Here is a 19738-nt window from a genome sequence, read left to right as displayed (position 1 = left end):
AGAGTAAATAGAACTTTCACTTTCAATAGTACTAATAATAATGATAATAATATATTTATAACAATACCATAATGATTAAAATGATATACAATTATATATATAATAATTAATAATATTATTATTAACTGCCAACCTGGTTTGATTCCAGAAAGGGTTGGGGCAGGAAATGAACTGGAATCACAGAGAGGCAGAGTCGAAAGGGACCTTGGGAATAACTCAGAGGCCCCTCATTCTACAGACGGAGACGGAAGGAAGAGAAGACAGGCGGTGGCCCAAGGCCACTCAAGTTCACCCAAGACACTGAGCTGTGCCCCTCTCGCCCCGTTAAGGCTCTTTCCTCTGAACCATGCCCAAAAGTGGCGAGCACCGCAGCACTTGAAAGATGGACAAAAGTAACAAACCTCTGTTCTCAGTTATAGTTTATTTCACATAAAAATCCCCCAAAGTTTATGGAACTGATGTCTTCACATCACAACAGTTATCATAATGAATTGTTTTTGTCTTTAAAAACCGCAAAACTTGCTGTCGGAAGGATGAGCCTGTGAACTGTGACTTTGAGGCAGGACTTATGAGGCTCCCATGTATCATAAGATGAAAACACCAACGTCCCTTTAGGACGAGGGCTTGGAGTCCATTGCATTTTAGCCAAGTCTGCCCCACAGATACAAATCTTTCACAAAGCCTATTTCACAGGGTGTGGGTAGCAGCCAGCCTGGACACCGTAGCAGACCAACTCATATCTGTGACAGGTGGCCAGCCTGGAGGCGGTCTCCCCAGGGGTCTCGCTTAGATTTGGAAGGGCTGCTGTGGCTGAATTGGGGTCCTTGGTTCTGCTTCCCGGTTGTCTGTGGTGCTGGTGGTCGGGGGGAGGGGTGGCGGTGGGCCATGGTGAACCTGCTGGAATTTGTGTGCCCAGAATCTTTAGTTTGCAGAGTCCTTGAGGGCTGGACGGGGTCTGCCCCTTTGTCTGTCTGTCACCTCTGCATGCAGGTACTCAGTAATTGTCAGATTGGGTAGAATGAATCAGTTCCCATCTCTGGCTCCTCTTTTTCTTGCAGCGAGGCACTGGCCTTCCAGGAGCTATTGCATTTCCTGGGGTGGGAGTTGGGGGCTCTTGGGACCATGTGTTGGTCTCAGATGAGCAGCGCTGGCCACCTGAACCTGGAGTTTAAGGTCCAGGATGGAGAGCAGCCTTTTGGAGGGCAGCCTGGAGAGGCCCATCCACCAGTCGCTGTTGTCTCAGGCTCTAGGTGACTCACCTTGGCCTGGAACAGGGTCCCTGTCCTTTATTTGACATTTAGGAAACACCAGAACCACAGATTAAAGAAACCCCAGCAAGCCCTCTAGTGTCTATGCCTCACAGGGGCAGTGCTGGGTCCCAGAAGATGCAGGCCCAAAGCCACTCAGAAGCCCGGCAGTTTTCAAGGTGGGAGCTGCTGGGGGTGGGGCATTCCCTCCATGCACAGGACCCTCTCTTACTCAGTAAAGCATCAGGCATCCCTTTCTCAGCACTAACACCACTAGCTCCTTCCTGTTGTTAGGATAGCTCCAAACGCAACCCCTTGCCATCCCAGATCAAGAAGCATTTGGCATTTCTGCTGAGGCCAAGAACCTCATACTTGAAAATTGAAGGGCAGGTCAACCAAACTTCATGAAGAAGCCAGCTACAGAGCCAGTAAGAGGTTGCCCGGAGAGTGTACCCACTCAACTTTTGTCTTTTCATAGAAATAGAGACTCTTAGGATTGGAGGGGACACAGAGACTACTTTCTGCAAGCACCGTCCAGCCTTTTCTTAAATACCTCTGGAGACGGGGAACTCACTGCCTCTAGAGGCAATCTGACTGGTGTTTGGGCCACATTAGAAAAATCTGTCTTTTGTCAAGTGACATTTGCCTCCTTTGAACACAGATGGCCATAGCATCCAGTCCACTGGGATGTATTTTCCCAGGTGACCTTTGAAACACTCCAACAAACATCCGATACCCTGCTTCTTCCTTTTTCTTGGTCTGTGTTTCCAGGATGAGCGTATTTCAGAGCTGGCTTCTCAGTCTCCGTTCTTGGTGGGAACCTGAGGGGCACATTCCAACCTTGCGTTGGGGGGATTGGAGAAGTGGGAGCAGCTCATTCCCCTTAGTAGGAGGTATTGATCAGGTTGCCCTGTGGCATGGCATCCACGTTAAGGGGCTTGAGAATGTTCTAGATTGAGGGGCTGTGGGTGGTTTTGCGACTGGAGGGCAAGGATGATTAGTGGCGGCTCTCACTTATGTTGTGGGCTCCAGTGCTCTCAAAGGAGGTGGGCGTCGTAAGAGATGAAAGGGGCCAGTCAAATGAAAAGCCATGAGGTTGAAGATGCCCAGGCATGGCCCCGCTGGGGGTGCTGAGCTTCCCGGCCAGATGTCCAGGGTTGTGGGGGCTGTTTTGGGAGGAAAGGCACAAGAACGAATTCCAGACCCGGCTAGGAAGCCAGTGGGCATCTGTGGCTCCAACCTGGGCCAGGTGACAAGCAAGAGAAGGGTTTTGAACCAGGACTTTGTGCAGTGGGAGGGGCCTCTGAGGCCACCAAGGACACATGGGCCGTGCCCTGTGCTTCTCTTCCTTCTTGGCTGTGAGCTCATGAGTGTGGAAGGGTTGGAGGGCTGAGAACCAGGTCCTTTTCCAGAATGCACTACTACAGCATCGTTTACAAAAAATGTTTTCAAGCAGCTAAGAAGGATGCTGGGTTTCAGAGATGGGTGGAGGAGGCAGGCACTCTCCGAAGACTGAGATTCAGGATGAGGTGGGGATGAGATCTAGGGCCAGAGGGTGTCTGACAGAGGTTTCTTGGTATGTGGAATTTTCTTTCATGTTCATCACCTCAGGACATGCTGGAGAGGGAAAAACAGGCCAAATTATTAGTATTGTTTTTTTGTTTTGTTTTGTTTTGTTTTTAGCTGAGCCATCCTGCTACCTGTTGGCAGCTCAGCGGCTGCTCAGCTCGGGCTGGACTCGAACTGCCATGTGCGTGGAATCCAAAAGAATGATCTAATCCGGCTTTGGTGCACCCTCAGCAGCAAGGGTAGCACCTGCCCGTTAAAGTCTACCACTTGTTACCCACCTTCCAGGTGTAGTTCTGAGGGGGACCTCTCTCTTGGTGCTCCAGCAGAACAGACCTCGGGGCTGATGCCTTCAATCAGACTGGAGGGCAGCTTCAACCCCCCCCCCCATCCATCCCTCTATCCATCCATGAATCCATCCATCTATCCATCCATGAACCCTTCCATCCTTCTATCCATCCAACCATCCATTCTCCATCCACTCACCCCACCACGGCCCCATCCATCCATCTATCCATCTATGAATCCCTCCATTTATCTTTCTATCTCTCCCTCCTTCCCTCCATTCACCTACCCATCCATCCCATCCATCCATCCATCCGTCCACCCATCCATCCATCCACCCATCCATCTATCCATCCACATACCCATCTATCCAACCACCCACTTGTCTGTCCATCCATCTAACTACCACTACCTACAATTCCTTCTTTTGTGTCTTTAATCATTTTGAACATGTTTATTTTATCATTTCTATCTGAGGATTTCCAGGAAGGGTCTAATTCTGCTGATTGTTGCATCTGCTGACTTTTTCTCATGGTGGATGATTTCCTCGTGTGTTTTATGTCTGTGGATGTGAACTCATCTCCAGAAAGCATGGACTGAGATGGTCTTTTCAAAAATGCATTGAGAACTTGCTTCCACTTAGTGTACCCAGGGCAGTACTGGCCATAAGACAATTTCTGGTGTTTATTTCTCGGCTTGGGGCTTCCTAGGTCACATTGATAGTATCAGGCATGTGGCCAGGCATGTAGGAGATCTGTAGGAGAGTGTGTGGTCAAGTTAACCCTGCACATTCCAAAGAAAGGTCTGGCTCTTGCCCAGCTCCTGGGCGGCCACTTCTGAGTCCTGGGAATGTCCTGCCTGATAAGAGTGTCTCTTTCCCTGGGACCTTGATTCCTGTCAGATAGTCTTTGCTAACAATGTGATTGAGGGTGGGGGGTATCAGCTTGACCTCTGGAGGGGCTGGAGACGAAGGTCAGCCATGTAGGCAGTCAGCGGTGCATATGTGATTGACCCCAGTTAATACCTGGGACACCAAGGCTCAAGTGAGGGTCCCTGGTTGGTGATACTTCCTGTGCGTTGCCCACATTGTTGCTGGGAGAATTAAGGGCTGTCCTATTGCTGATTTTCACCTGAATCCATCCTTCCACTGTCATAAATCATAACCATGACCATAGCAGCTTTTCTGAGTCTGTGAGTCCTTACAGCAAACCACTGAGCCCCATGGTGGTCTTCAAGACCCCCAACACACAAGGAGGCTTATCCTGGCATCCAGAACCAGGCAGAAACACCAAGACAGGCTGTGGGCTGACGGTGTGCCCTTTGGCTGCGCTATATCCTGGGCTGCCGGGGGCCTGGCTACAGGTGGGCATCTCAGTCAGGGCCACCATGTTGTTCCGCTCTGGGCCTCATGCCAATGATAACCCCTGGAGTTGTGCAAGGATGGGATGCTTGGCCACAGCAGAGGCCCTATTGTCATGGTAACTGCTGACTCCCAGACTCCCTAGGGCAGTTCCCCCCCACACCCTTACCAACAGCAATAAATTGTGGGGCACTTATCTCAGGGTGGGCTCCACTTAGAACATTTCAAAGAAAAGGCTCCAAGATCGCCCTGCTTCCTACCCACCTTGTTTCCTGATCTTCTGTGACTGGAGCAGACCTATGGAAGAGAGAGGGGGTCTTAGCATTATTTGCCTATTTTGGGGAGCCTTGGCATTTGGCTATGAGTCCCATGAGGGCTGACACAGCTTCATCTTCATCTGGTACAAGTATCAGTGCATGTCTGCTGTGTAACATTGAGTCAGGACAGGCAGTCATAAGGAGACTGGCCGAGGCCCTTCACTAAAGCAACACGAAGTCACTCATGTTGCCTAAAATCCACCAGGTCCAGGAGGCCAAACCCACCCATGGGGAATTGCACACAGTCACCTGCTAGGACCTTCACCTGAGAGCAAATTTTGGTCACTCAGTGGCATTAGCCGCCCGTGGTCCCTATGCTTGGCCTGTGCTAGATACAGGGAGAGAGACGGGGTGGTCCCAAGATGGAGCCACTACCCTTGGGGAACTTAGGGAAGAGAAGGAGGGCATTACAAAGGTCAAATGCAGGAGGCAGACACGACAGACAGGAAAGTTGGGAGGGCCTTCCAAAGGCAAGGGAGGGGGCCAGAGCCATGCTGTGTTTGTCTGCACACATCCCAGGGCGAGGCGCTAAAGGATTTTAAATAGACATTTGCTGGATTTAAAAAAAAAGAAAAAAAGGAGGGGGAGGGAGGGAATGGGAGCAACTGCTTAAAGGGCACAGGGTTTCCTTCTGGGCCAATGGGATGTTCTGGAACTAGACAGAGGTGCTGACATGGCAAATGCATTACATGCCACTGAATTGTGCACTTTAAAATGGTTCATTGCATGTTCTGTGAATTCCAGTAAAAAAAAAATGAGTGAGGAAAACCCAGGAGAAGGGGAGGGCCGGGAGGCACGCTGGCCATAGACAGCAATGCTGAGCCCCAAAATGTGGCAAGTGCAACTCTTACTGTTCAAATCATTTAAGTTTAAATAGTGGCCTCTACAAGTGTGCCCCATGTGGGACAGCTCAAGGTGGAGGGAAGAGAGACCCCTATGTTGAGCATTTATGATGGAGTAGGCATCATGCTGGCTGGTCCATACCTGTGTTTGCTTTTCATCCTGATCACATCAGGATCATGAAAACATGATAACGTTGTGAGCAATTTTATGAGACATTCCGGTGGGCTCAGCAGCCCCCCGTGAGTGTCTGCTCTCGCCTGTGGTCACCTTCATATTTACCTGTCCTCCACCAGTGCTGCCTCTGGCTTGTCTTCTGACCTGGGCAGGACGAACTCTGGCTGCGGCCTCGCGCTGGGGACAGAGAGAGGTGACTAGGGATGACAAGTTGGTGTGGACCAAGGGGCTCTGGGCTCCCACTGGCCTCTCTGGCCTGGGCCCACTGTGGCCTGAGGGCAGTTTGGAGGTGGTTTTGCTGCCCCCAGGAAGTGCTGGGCCCCAGAAGTGGAGAGAAATGATCACCCAGGGGTTTATGAAGATGAGGCAGCTGTGGGAAAGGGAGCATGAGTGGGGACAGGAGATGGGAAAAGATCCTGAGCCAGTCCTTGGGAGCACTTATCTCAGTTTATCACAGGAGAGGCATTTATGCACGTGCTCCATGGATGCTGCGCCCTCTGTGATTCCAGAAGGTAGGCATTCTGCTTGCATTGTTTATGTCTCTATTCCTGTTCATAGCTAAGGCTTGAGGGGGTGGGAGGAGTATAACTCAGAGAGAAGGAGAGGGAGAGGGAGAAGGAGAGGGAGACGGAGAGAAGATGGAGAAAAGGAAGGAAGGGAGGGACAGAAAAAGGAAAGACAGATAGCACTACTTCATACCCATTAGGATGGCTACTATCATAAAACAGAATGTTACAAATAACGACAAGGTTGTGGAGAAATAATTGGAACTGTTGTGCTTTGCTGGTGGGAAGGGGAAATGGTGCAGCCACTGTGGAACACAGTATGGTCCCACTCATAGGAGGTCCCAGAGGAGTCAGATTCATAGAGAAGGAAGTAGATGGTGGTGCCAGGGGCTGGGGGAGCGGAGGGGAGTGAGTGTTTAATGGGGACAGAGTGTCAGTTTGGGAAGATGAGAAAGTTCTGCAGATGGATGGTACAAATGGCTGCACAGCAGTGTGAATGTGCTTAATGCCACTGAGCTATACACTGAAAAATGGTTAAGATGGTACATATTACATTACGTGAATTTTACTACAAGTAACAATTAAGAAAAAAAAAAGACAGGATGGAATGAAAGAGGAAATGGAGGGAGGGAGAAAGGAAAGGAGGAAGGACGGAGAGAAGAGCTAGGCAGAGTGAGGAAAAATCCCCAAATGGCACGGATGGTGAACCCTGCCTGCCCTCCGGCCCCACCTTTCACCATGCCGCCCTTTGTCATCATTAGATGACAGTGTGTGAAGCCGCTATACTTTTGCTCATTATGTGCCTCATCTGCTGACATCACCTCACCCTGTCTCCAAGATGCACTTTCCTCACTGGGTGAGGTGTCCCTCTCCTTTGCCATTTAAAGAACACTCTGGACCAGGACTCTGTCTTAGTAGCCCTGTGTCGCTGGTTCTAGCACAGGGCCAGGCAATGATACATGCTTTCAGCTCACTGAAAGCCCCCACTCTCTCACAGATTTGCTGTGTGGCCTTGGGCAGGTGCCTTGCCCTCTCTGAGTCTCGGATTCCTGGACTGTGAGATGCTGTTAGGAATCCTGGGCCTGCCTAGCTCTTGGAAGGAATGTGAAAGTATCCAGGCCCTGGGATAAGGGTTGCATAACTGGGTGGGACCAGAAGAGTCCTGAAGGTCTGTGAGTGCTGTTCATGGTTATGATACTAATGAAAAATGAGCTCGAAGGTATTAGAGGGGTGTGTCTGGGTCTGTCGGGGTGAGTACAGAGCTTGTGTTCCCTCTGTGAAAGGAGAACTTAATGTTATCACGATTACCATGAGCCCACCATTTTTGCCAAGTGGACTACACTGTTTCTGATTTTTCACAATAACCCCCAAGGTCATTGTGAACTTTCTATTTGCCTAATGTCATTCTGTGACTGGAGAATCTAGATTCGAACCCAGCTCTGACTCCAAGCCCTCGAGAGAAGAGCAGGACCTTGAGCCATGTGTGAGCATGACATTGGTTCCTGCTGAGCGGAAGTCCCCAGCTTCCCCCCACATGCAACCCCCGATCTTCCCCCGCCATGGCCACTCTGCACCCACCTTTCTCTTCTGGCCTTGAGCCTTTCCTCTTCGTACCTAGAAGAGAGAAGTAACAGCATGTCAGACACAGCCCTCCTTTCCCAGTAGGTACATGGCCCCGGGAACTCCCTTCCCTTTGGGAACAGAGAAACAATCTCACTGTCATCTCTGAATACAGGCCAGGCTTTAGAGCAGGAAGTACAGCTGGAGCTGACAGTCTGCTGGCCTTTTCATGTCTCCTGCAGTTGCTTTGCAAGCCCCCTGGCCCAAGGCAGGGAATATCTGTTTTGTTGGTGTATTCCAGCACTAGGTGTAGATGCGACTCAGTAGACATTTTTTGTCTGATTCAGAATTGAAAGCTCATTGACGTGGGTTGTTCTACATGCCCCTCCATCAGTGCAAAGTGCTTCTGTAAAGGGCCAGATAGGAAATGTTTTCAGCTTTGCAGACCAGTGTTGGTCACACCAACTCAATTCAGTTGTAGCTTAAAAGCAGCCATAGATGACCCGCCCATGGATGGATGTGGCTGTGTGCCAATAAAACTTTATTTATAAAAACAAGCCATGGGTCATGGCTTGCTGGCCCCCGCCCTGCCCTAGGTGCCCAGCTGACTGTGTTCTCTAATGTCACCTGTGCTTGTTTCCCTCTGTTCTGCTGCTCTCCCACTCAACGTCTAGTTCCCAGGCAGCCTTATTTAGCTGAGTGGGTAGGTGAGGAGCCTGGGGGCTTTGGGGATTGAGGTGGGGAGTTCTCACAAGGCACGGGGACACTTACTGTAGCACGCAGTCTGGGATCTGCACATGTTCCATGGGGATGAGCTGCTCCAGATCTTCCAAGCTGTGCACATACTGGATCTTGTTGATGAACTTGACGCTGGTAGGAGGAGAAGGAGGGGAGGTTGCTCAGGGCCAGAAGGAGTGATGGCAGACAGGGATGCACACACATAACCCAATTCCAGGATGCCCCCAGAACCTTTGCTAAAAAGCTCCCTCCCGCCCAAGCCCAGCCTCCACCCTTTGCCCCTATTGGCGTGGACAGAGCAGAGCTCAGGGTCTACCCTTCTAAGAGGGGAAGGGTCCTGAGCCATGTGTCTGACCCTGATCCCTGCTAAGCTGAGGCACTTGTTTAAAGGAAACAGAGACGCAAGGGATTCTACTAGACTCTAAGCTGTCTCGCCATCCTCCCTCTCTGCAGTAGTTTCCCCTAGAATGCTTTCCTGGCACTCTCGTCACTGCCTGGGACAACACCAGTAGTAATTTGGGCACAAGAAAGGCACACGAGGCACTCTGATTCACTCTCCATTCTTTTGGGATGAATGGCTTATTCCTGTCCAAACTCATACTCAGGTTGTCTGGTACCACATGATGATTTGTCACCAGCACGTTGCCTTGAACTCACAGTTGTTTAAAAAATAATAATAATAACTTCAACCTAATTTTGGTGATATGTAAAATAAACTTTTTTATGGGAAAAGAAAATTTCTTAACAGTGAGAAATGTAAGGCTAAGAGAATATAACAGTCCAGCAAATAAGAAAATCATCAGGTAGCAGTAGAAAAAGGTAAGATAGAGCGAAACCTCTACAGGAGTGTGTCAAGAAGTTTACATCTATTTTTAGAGATTAGATGAAACTTTGGCTCAAGCTTTCTGGAATCCAGTGCAAAGGGAGACGCATGATGCTCAGCTCACAGTGTCTATGAGGGAAAAATAAAGCAGTTACTTAGCAGAGGCCAATGGTAACTGATTAAGGGATGACAGAGACCTTTCCCAAGGAGAGTCACCAAGTGGCCATGTGTACTGGAATAAGCAACTCCAATTGCTTTCATGCAGTGCAAGTTTACTTTTTTATGAAAAAAATTATTCTCGGAGCACGAGGTCTCCCTCCAGTTAGTGAACAGGCAGGGTGCGAAACTCAGGCAGATGGGCAGGAATTGTGCCCCGCCTGTCTCATCTGGGTTATTCACTCTGTACCTGAACATGTCCTGGTCCAGAGGGCTTTGGGTGGACAGATAGGATTTGTTAGGAAGGCTTTCTGTGGTGCCCAGAGCCAACACCTGCTGCTCTGAGCACTGATCTATAAATACAGGCAAAAGTCACATCCTGACCATGATGTGATCACACCCACCACACCCATGGTTGAAAATGATCCCCGAATCTCCTCTGTGACAATACTTTGTGTGTTTGTGGGCCCAGCTTTCTGTCTCCTGTTGAGGGGTGGGGGTTGTGGGGAGGAGGAATTCCAGACCAGGGCGAGGCACATTCCCGACATTTAGATCAGCATGGAACACACAGGGATTTCCCTGGAGTAACAATCACAGAACCTCAGGGCTGGATCGCAGCTCAGAATCCATCTCTACTTTCCTTGGCTTTTAAATGGATAAGCTAATTTCTCTCCCCTCTCCCCTTTTTTCTTTGAAAGCTCAAAATGAGACATGCAAGGGCCGGCCGAGTGGCATGATGGTTAAGAACTGGCTTGGGACGCCAGAGGGCCCCGGTTCGGATCCCACATATGAGGGCCAGTGACACTGCCCTCTACAGCTAAGATGCTGAACAACAGCTCGACCTGGAGCTGGGCTGCCCGTGAGTTGCCGGCGGTGGCGTAGGCTGCAGCCCCTGTGGCAGTGGGTTGCCATGGGCTACCGTATGTAGCCAGCAGCCAGCGTGAGCGGCCTGCAGCCGCAGTGAGCGGCTGTCCAGAAGCTGGCGACTGATCTGCCTCGCCCAGGAAGAGCGCAATGATGGTGCCAACTTGGGCCAGTGAAGCAACGTCCTCCACAACTAGACTGAAGAACAAAACCACAGCAACTTGTCTGTTCCCCTTCCCCCAATTCCCCAGTGCTGTTCCCATCCCCCCAATTCCCCAATAAAAATCTTAAAAAAAAAATGAGACATGCAAAATTCACCATGGGAAAAGCAACCCAAAGTGAGAGCATCATTGGCCTCGAATGATGGGGTATTGAAGACGGAGTGCAGTTCTGTTAGGCCAAAGTGCACATACTGGATTTTGCCTGGTGGATTCATCACCAGACAAATGATCCATAATTAGTGCATTAGTTACCTGATTTTGCTAGTCTTAGGAAACCTTGTGCACAGAGAGCCTGAAGTTGCTTCCTTTCAAATCATTCACACTGTGTCTTTTAAGGCCCCATCTCTTAAACTCATTACAGATTCTTAACTGGGATCTCCATTCAATTCAGTGTTTGGAGTGACATTAAATTAAATGTACGTTCAATTTTTATGTGATTGACTAGGGTGTTTAACATGCCTAATTTTGTTTTCCTTGATCTGTTTCTATGGAAGCTTCTATATTGTGCAGTAAAGAGAGAACTCAGCAGGCTTGGAGTGCTCAAACCCTGCACATTGTAAAGAAAGAACTGGCTGTGGATTGGATACTCATGGGAAGCCACCTAGAATCTGAGAATTGCCTTGCCTGGTAAGAGTGTCTAAGGTTACTGGGGGCCTTGAGCCTGGCCACATAGTCTACACTAACAATGTCATTTATGGTGGGGGTCTTGGGCCACGTCATATCAGTTTGACCTCTTGAGTAGATGAAACTGAGTAACTAAAGTCAGCCACACGGTGCTCCATTCCTGCTGTGGCTAAGCCCCAGTGAAAACCCTGGACACAAGGTGACCTTCTTGGTTAATAATACTTGTACATGTTGTCACATGTCCTTGCTGGGAAAATTAAGGCCTTTTTTTTTTTTTTTAAAGATTTTATTGGGGAATTGGGGAAGGGGAACAGCAAAGCTGTTGTCCTTCAATCTTAGTTGTGGAGGACGCAGCTAGCTTAGCTCCAAGTCCAGTCTCCATCGCTCAGCTCAAGGTGCCAAGTTCAATCTTAGTTGCGGGTGGGCGTAGCCCACCACCCCATGCGGGAGTCGAACCAGAAACCTTGTTGTTAGGAGCACATGCTCTCACCAGCTGAGCCATCCTGCCACCTGTTGACAGCTCAGCAGCAGCTCAGTTTGGGTGCAGTTCGGGCGCAGCTCACTGGCCCATGTGGGAATCGAACCAGCAACTCTGTTACTCAGAGCTCACTCTGTTAACCAACTGAGCCACTCAGCCAGCCCGAAAATTAAGGGCTTTTGGTACAACTCCACTGGAAGGGACAACTGAGAGCTCTCTTATGGTGTCTCCTGGACTCCCTATGCAGCCTTTTCCTTTGATGATTTTAATCTTCATTCTTTCACTGTAATAAACTGTAACCATGAGTGTAACAGCTTTTCTGAGCTCTGTGAGTCCTTTTAGCAAATCATCGAACCTGAGGGTGAGTTCATGTGTTGGTTCATTGAATTATTGGCCAAGAGTAGGTTAGACCATCTTGGCATCCTAATCCCCGCCCCCTCTCACCCCACCTCAACCACTCCCCACACACAGATTTGAGAGTGAATGGAGCTGGGGAGTGTAGTAGGCTAGTGAACTTGCTGTGTGACTCTGAGTGAGTTCCTTGACCTTTCCGAGGCTGTTTCCTCATCCATGAAATGGGTGCAATCACACCAGCCCCCGCCCCCAGGTTTGTGGTGGTAAATGTTAAAAGGTGTCCAATATTCAATATGGGAGAGCTGGATGTTATTTTTCATGTGTTTGTCGCTTAATAACAGTACCTATGATTTAAAACTATTTAAAGAAATAATATATATTCAGCACAGAGAAGCTAGAAAATGCAGATTAAAAGAATAAAGACTCCCAGCAGCCCACGTGGGTATCCGGACACAGGTTGCAGTCTCACCTGATGAAAGGGCGGGAGATGGCGAGCACGGTGCGAATGAACCAGGACGGGTGGACGATGATTAAGGACTTCAGGTTTTTCCGCAGTCTGCGTGGGAAGACAGAGGAAGCAAAATGGACTCCTGGGGGCAACCCTGGGGAAGGAGGAGCTAACAGGTGTCGCCTCCTCTGTACTCCCTGTAGGTGCTATGATTTTACAGGGAGGAGGCGGAGTCTTTTACTCAAGCCGCTTGGCAGAGTTTGCAGTGTCAGAGCTGATGTCTAGGCCTGGCTCTCTCTTAAACTGGAGTCTGAGCTTTTGACTGCATGGCCACACCACCTCCCATTCCTGAAAGGTTTTCTGGGGCACCGTGGTTCTGACCACCTCTGTGGTCATGTTGAGTTGCATCCCCCCAAATTCATATGTTGAAGTCCTAGCCCCAGGATCTCAGAATGGGACATTATTTGGAAATCTGGGTCATTGAAGATGTGATGAGTTAAGGTGAGGTTGCAATAGAGCAGGGTGGGTCCCTAATCCAAGATGAGTGGTGTCCTTATAAAGAGGGGAAATTGGGACACAGACATGCACAGGGAGGTGCCATGTAGCAATAAAGGCAGAGATTGGGGCGATGCATCTACAAGCCAAGGGATGCCAAGGACGGCCAGTGACCACTGGAAGCTGGGAGAGACATGGAACAGATTCTCCCTCAGAAGGAACCAACCCTGCTGACATCTCAGCTTGGAGTTCCTTGCAGCCCAAGGCAGCACACAGCCCCACCCACTCACCTCCTATCGATCATCTGGTAACACTTCTTCAGCCAGCCGATGCCGGGCATCCTCCGCCGGGGGGTGGCACCATTCAGGTACACGATCATGTAATCCTCCGCCACCAGGAGTTCCAAACTGCTGATAACATACCTGGTCACAGGGCACAGAGGACAGGGGACCTGTGAGAAGATGCCCAGGGTTCGGAAGCCCCAAGTCTGGGACTGAACACCTACGGCACCTGCCCCCTTTGCTTCCTCCTGCCCCAGCTGTGCCAGCCACACCTGTTCATGCGTTATTGGTTGTCCCGGCACACTCAGGGTAAGGTGGATGTGAATGACCCAGCCCACCCCAAATTTTGTCCGTGGGTTCAGTGATCGGAGTAGTTACTCTTTAATTGAGCACTTACTATGTGCCAAGAGTTTTAATGCATGACCTCATTTAATATCTCCACTAACCCTGGGAGATGGGTTTCAAGAACCCCAGGTATACTTGGGGAAGAGGCACCCATAGCAGATGGTCCACTGCACCGGATATTAGGGACCTGGGGTCCATCCAGGCTCCATCTCTCCCTGAGTGATTTCAAAAAAATTATTTCCTCTCTCAGCCTCTATCTTCCCATCTGCTACTGGGGAGACTGGGCTCCCTGGTATCTCAGGCCACTCCCCGTTGTGACCTTCCATGGGTACTTCCTTGTCCTCTGGTCCACCTGGCACCCAAGCCCCACTGTATTAGAAGGAAATGTTCATAACGATAATGAGTAATCATGATTTACTGAGATCTTACCGTTATCTGCCAGGTGCTTTATATGTATTATCTGTCTCCTGTGGGTACCTGTGTGTCTTTGGGCAAGTGACTTAACTTCTCTGTGCCTCAAGCTCTGCACTTGTAGAATGAGAGGGGAGGGTGCCTCTCACTGTGGTGAGGGTGGAATGCATTATCATCTGCAAAGCACTTAGCCTTGTGGCTGCCATATAGTAAATGCTCACAAATGATAGTGACGATGGAGATAATTGCACCAGTGGAAAGCAGGGGACTCAGATCCAGCTCTGCTGGCAGCCTACCCTCTCCCTGGTGCCGGGCAGAGTCCCCACCCAATGTGGTTCTTGTAACCTGGTCTAGCCCACTGGCAGGGACTCTTGGAGGTGTCAGCAGCCAGGACGGAGCGGGCGGGCCACTTACAGGAAGAGATGCTCCATGATGTAGTGGTAGTCGGGTGAGCTGCTGTCCGGGAGGAAGCAGGCGGCAAAGACAATGATGGCGTTGAGACCTTCGCCGTAGTACCCTGGGAGAGGCGGCCAGTGAGTGGCCCCAGGCAGAGATGCAAAGCCCTCTCTGAGCTCTGAACTCTGAGCCACCCCATGCCCCTGGGGGAATGCCAGCCACCCTGTGTGCACCCTACACATCCTCGCCTCGCCCCCCTGCGAGTTTCACCTCTACCCACTCGGAGACAAGGGTTTAATATCCCATGGCTCGATGAAGAGGCTGAGGTTCAGAGAGGGCCACTGATGGGGCCCGAGGGTATGGTCTCACCTCCATGGGTCACCACCCTCATGTAAGGTCGAATCATGTGCAGGTCAATTCGGTGTTCCTGTTCTCCGATGATCACTGTCCGCCACAGGCGCCCGTTGGCGGTGCTGCTATCTTCGGCTGCTCCATCCCCAAATAGATCCGCACTGTCTCCAGGCATGTTCTTGGCAGCAGTCACGGGGGTGTCATCTGGAAGCAGGCCAGGGGTGAGCGGAAGATTCCTGAGTCCAGACATCTCATTCCAGCCTCCCTCTCCCAATTCCCTTTGCTGTCTGTGTCCACGGAGCCCACACCTCTCTTCCCAGGCCATGGTCAAAACCACTTCATTGACTGACAGTGTTAGCTTGGAGATGCTAGGGAAAATGGGAGACCTAGGAGTCAAGAAGTCACTCCCATTTTTTTTTTTTAAAGTCATGGAACACAGGAAAGTGCTCAAGGTGCATGTCAGGATGTCAACCTGGGTAGAGCTCATTTCTATGAAGGACTTGCTTTGTGATGTTGCACCCATTCTTTCCCTCTCTGGGCCTCTCAAGGTTCTTAACCTCTCTTAAAATAGCCACCTCTTTTCCACCTTTCATCCTGCAGTCTTCCTGCCTCAGGAAATGGCTCGGCCATATTTCCAGTGGCTCAGGCCCCCAAACCCAGGCATCATCATCAATTCCTTACCTTTATATTCCACACCCTTCCAGCAGACTATGGCTCTACTTCCATCCCCATGGCCACCACCATCACAGCCTTCCTGACCTGTGTTCTTGCCTCAGGATGTCAGCTCAAACAACACCCACCCAGTGAGGCCTGTCCTGACCATCCTTCAAGAGGACGCCCTGCCCCTCAGTTACTCCAGCTCAAGGTATCTCACTCTGATCATTTTTGACATTTGGGACTGGATCATCTCTGTGGGAAGCTGTCCTGGGCACTATGGGGTGCTGAGCAGCATGCCCGGTCTTTACCTCCAGTATTAACAACCACAGATATCCCTCCCTAGACATTGCCAAGTATCCCTTGGGGGGCAGAATACCCCCTCAGGTGAGACCCCCTGCCCTATGCCATCACCTCAGCTAATTTTCTCACAGCACCGATGGCCAGCTGCAATGATCTTGTGCACATGTGTTTCATTATGTTGCGTTTGTCTCTGACCACCATGCATGTGGGTGGGTACCATCTATTCCTGACATATTCCTTCTGTATCCCCACATCTCAGTTAAGACCTGCTCCCAACAAACACTTGTGGAATCAGTTAGAGGCACATCCTTTTGATCTTGGTCACCTTTAAGAATCTGATGGAAGCTGTGTTTCCCCCCACAAAATTCAAAAGTTTACAAGAATAATGAGGGTGGAGTCGCAGGAGTAGGGGGACTCTCCTGGGGCTGTTCTATGACCCCTGCCCCACCTGAGCGTGTGAGTATGGAGGGATGGTTCCAGCAAGCTGGCTGGGGAAGCCAGTAGGAGCGCTGAGTCTGATCTGGGGCCTGGCAGGTGCCGTGAGAGAGCCTCAAGCTCACCTTCCCACTCCAGCTCATTGCCGTTCCCCAGGAACTCCAGAGAGTCTGTCTCATCGGGGGTCTCAATGTCGTCCACGTTGATGTCCAGGTCATCAGGGGTGTCCAAGAAGTCGTCGGACAGCAGGGAGCCCTCGCTCTGATCCAGGGAAATGTTAATCTCTGGGGCGACCAGTGTCTTTCGTTTACGGTGGGCTCCGTTGAAGTTCAATGTGTTGGGAGGGGCTGTGGGGAAACAGGAAAACAACAAACAAAACAAAAACAGGTGCTTTTTCTTTCTTTTCCCTCCTCCACTTCCTGACCTAGTGGGAGCTGCACCCCATTGTGTGGTAGGCTCACCAACTATATTTAGTAGATGAGAAATTGGAGGCACAGAGAGGCTGAGCAACCAGCTAGCTCAAGGACATGCAGCAACACCTGACTTCATGACGGTGGCCACATATCTCTTGCCCACCATGGCCATTTTCTCTCCAGGCCTCAGAGCAGAACAACCCCCTTCCCTGACATTCCACCAAGGAGGCACACCCTCTAACATTTCTATGGTGACAGTCCCAGGCAGAACCGAGACCTGAAAACAGCACGCCCATTTTTGCACGCATGGAAACTTACAAGACGTGTCTTCCGTGGGGCTGCCAAGCGAGGCCATCCCAGTCTCGTCCAGGTGTGCCCTGCGGATCCAGCCGGGAGCGGACATCAACCACGGGGCAGAGCAAATCCAGCCACCGGAGCATGGAGTACAGACACAGCAACAACAACAAAACCGCTTTAGTTCTGGGGAATTGTTGGGACAAAATACATCTGTTCATACATCAGAAAATCATAGAATACCAGTGCTGGAGGGCTCCCTTCAGATCACCTAATGAGTATTGTCTTTTTTGTCTATTTGTTTTTGGTTGGAGAAAGCCAAAGCCGAGAGAGGGAGAGGGTCTCATCCAGTGTCACACAGTTTCACATATTCTGGGATATAAGCAGCACTCTTCCTGAGGTGACCCTGCAGGGTTTGATCCCTGATGAGTTGCTGCTATTAAATGTAGCAAGAAGTTATCCAGTGGCCAACACAGTCACCTGAATGAGCTCTCCACGGCCAACGCTGGGACAGTTTGAGCAACAACAATAACAAAAAAGTCAAGAGTATTGGGTTGTAAGCCAAAGTGTAAAATAAAATGTCCATGAGTCCATATAGGTGTAAATAAATGACAATAAATAAATAAAGAGAAGAGACAACTTTCTTGCACAGAAGAATGCCAAATCATATATGCAGATACTCTGCCCTCAGGAGATGGAAAATAATTCCCTACTCTTTAATGTGGACTGGACAGAGTGACTTCCTTCCAAATAGGACAGCATGGGAAGGGGGCAGAGAGTGACTTTACAGTGGAGAAACCTGACGAACACACTCAGCCAGGGGATCAAGGTCAACATCAACAGTGATAGGTCATGGTGACACAGATATGATGGGATGAGAAGAGCCCTGCGCTCTGAGGTCTTCCTCTCAGAGCCCATCACCCCTGTATAACCACGAGATACAGACCAGACAAACCCCAATTTAGGGACATTCTACAAAATCCCTGATCAGTCCTCCTCAAGACTTCCAAGATCGCTAAAAACAAGGAAAGTCTGAGAAACTGTCAGCCCAGAGGAGCCTAAGGACGTGGTGACTAAATGTCATATGGGATCCTGGATAGGGTCTTGGGGCAGAAAAAACGATATTAGGAGAAAAGGGCTATGGAAATCTGAATAAATTGTGGACTTTAGTTAATAATAATGTATCAATATTGGTCCATTAATTGTAACAAGTGTACCAGCCTAATATAAGAGAAACTGGGTATGGGGTATATGGAAACTTGCTGTGATATTCTTTCAACTTTTCTGTAAATACAAAACTTCTAAAAAATAATGTTGTTTTTTAAAATGCTACACCTTTAATGTTGTGCCCCTTTAATGCTGGTTGAGCACAAATTGGCAGAATAAGACCTGTTTCTCTGGTGATGCTCAGATCACTTTTTGGAACAAAAAGTTTGACCCACAGGCTCCGGTTGCTTTTGCTCCCCAGGGGGAAGGTTTTGCAGGGGTGCGCGGGGCGCTGACTCAGAGAAGTGCTACAGGTTAATTTATTTCTGCAACTCAGCAGTGTAGGCTCAGCTGAAAGGGGAGCTGTTTGGACTGGGAAGGACAGTAGGAAGCATTCTCCTTTTCTTTTCAAAAATGCTTTATTCCCTCACCCCTGTTCCTTGTAGGGGCTGAGCTGGCACCCTTTGCAAGGTGGAACCTACTATGCTTCTTCCTTTTCTTCCCTCCCACCTTTCTCCATTCATCAGGCATCGAATGCTCTTTGAGTAACCACTTTCCTCCAGGTACTTTGGTGGGTCTTAGAGGTAAAGGCTGAATCAGATGTTGCCTTGCTCTCATGGAGGTCAAAATAGAGCACAGGCGCAAAGGAAATGAAGATGTATGGCCACACAAGAACTCATACTTGAATGTTCGCAGCAGCATGATTCACAATAGCCAAAAAGTGGGAACAACCCAGATATATATCAATGGATGAATGGATAAAGTGAATGGAATATTACTCAGCCATGAAAAAGAGTGAGGCACTGACACTTGCTACAATGTGGATGAACCTCAAAAACATGATGCTGAGGGAGACAAGCCAGACACAAAAGGCCACACAGTGTGTGATGCCATTTATGTGAAATGTTATGTTCAGAACAGGCACATCCACAGACAGGAAGTGGGTTCGTGGTTGCCAGGGGCTGGGGTGAAGGGTTGGTGGGGGGTGGTGACTGCTAATGAGGACAGGGTTTCTTTTTGGTGTGATGGAATGTTCTGGAACTAGATAGAGGTGATGACTGCACAACATGTGAGTGCACCAAATGCCACTGAATCATGCATTTAAAAATGGTTACTTTTATGTTACATGAATTTCACCTCAATTTTTTTACAAAAAGGTAAGCTTCAAATAAAATCAGAAGAAAGTTTTAAAGAGGCAAAGGGTGCTCAGGAGTCAACTCACACACCAATTTCATGTATGCACTGCTCCGTCCCTCTTATCTATAGCTGCCACCCCTGCTCCCAACATGGGGAGCAAAGCTGATGGCTCATGATAAGTCTAGGGTCCTGGAGTACAGGAAGTATAATGCCTGTGTGCAAGGTTACCCCAAATTACAGACTGATGGCTGATGCACCACCCTACTTCTGTCCTGCCCACACAGCACTTAAAGACATTTTAAATTTGCTGTAAAGCCGGAGATGTGACACCAGGAGTCTAGCTTTCTGTTTTTCTCAAATCAGATGAGTCCTCCATGCATGGTAACCACCACCAGGAGCTGACTGCTCACCACTCCTGTTCACCTGGGTGTCAGAATTTCCTTCCAGCTCCTT

General features: G+C 49.5%; 2 protein-coding genes across 18 annotated transcripts in view; one reads left to right on the top strand and one right to left on the bottom strand.

Annotated features, from left to right (window-relative positions):
* The window catches only part of ZFR2 (zinc finger RNA binding protein 2), a 91655-nt gene that overhangs the window by 11079 nt on the left and 60838 nt on the right, over positions 1 to 19738 (top strand). For 7 of the 16 annotated variants that reach the window (XM_019653396.1, XM_019653381.1, XM_019653382.1 and 4 more), the window contains one exon: positions 15620 to 15708. The exons of 1 other annotated variant lie outside the window; for it this stretch is intronic. In XM_019653396.1, coding sequence (XP_019508941.1) covers positions 15620 to 15708 — 89 coding nt within the window. Of the gene's footprint in view, positions 1 to 10402; positions 10435 to 11154; positions 11288 to 15547; positions 15709 to 16663; positions 17061 to 19738 lie in introns of those variants that run through there. 8 more of the 16 variants (XM_019653385.1, XM_019653386.1, XM_019653387.1 and 5 more) reach the window with 7 other exon arrangements.
* Positions 403 to 19738, bottom strand: part of ATCAY (ATCAY kinesin light chain interacting caytaxin) — a 28916-nt gene continuing 9580 nt past the window's right edge. For both annotated transcript variants that reach the window (XM_019653397.1, XM_019653398.1), the window contains 11 exons: positions 16967 to 17025; positions 16361 to 16582; positions 14862 to 15047; positions 14511 to 14613; positions 13350 to 13481; positions 12586 to 12672; positions 8630 to 8728; positions 7877 to 7912; positions 5898 to 5969; positions 4723 to 4755; positions 403 to 2864 (listed from right to left, as the gene is read on the bottom strand). In XM_019653397.1, coding sequence (XP_019508942.1) covers positions 2855 to 2864; positions 4723 to 4755; positions 5898 to 5969; positions 7877 to 7912; positions 8630 to 8728; positions 12586 to 12672; positions 13350 to 13481; positions 14511 to 14613; positions 14862 to 15047; positions 16361 to 16582; positions 16967 to 17025 — 1039 coding nt within the window. In that variant the 3' untranslated portion in view covers positions 403 to 2854. The remainder of the gene's footprint in view (positions 2865 to 4722; positions 4756 to 5897; positions 5970 to 7876; positions 7913 to 8629; positions 8729 to 12585; positions 12673 to 13349; positions 13482 to 14510; positions 14614 to 14861; positions 15048 to 16360; positions 16583 to 16966; positions 17026 to 19738) is intronic.

Source organism: Hipposideros armiger, unplaced genomic scaffold (genome assembly GCF_001890085.2).
Source record: "Hipposideros armiger isolate ML-2016 unplaced genomic scaffold, ASM189008v1 scaffold_202, whole genome shotgun sequence".
NCBI lineage: Eukaryota > Metazoa > Chordata > Mammalia > Chiroptera > Hipposideridae > Hipposideros > Hipposideros armiger.
This window is presented reverse-complemented; position numbering and strand designations above follow the sequence as displayed.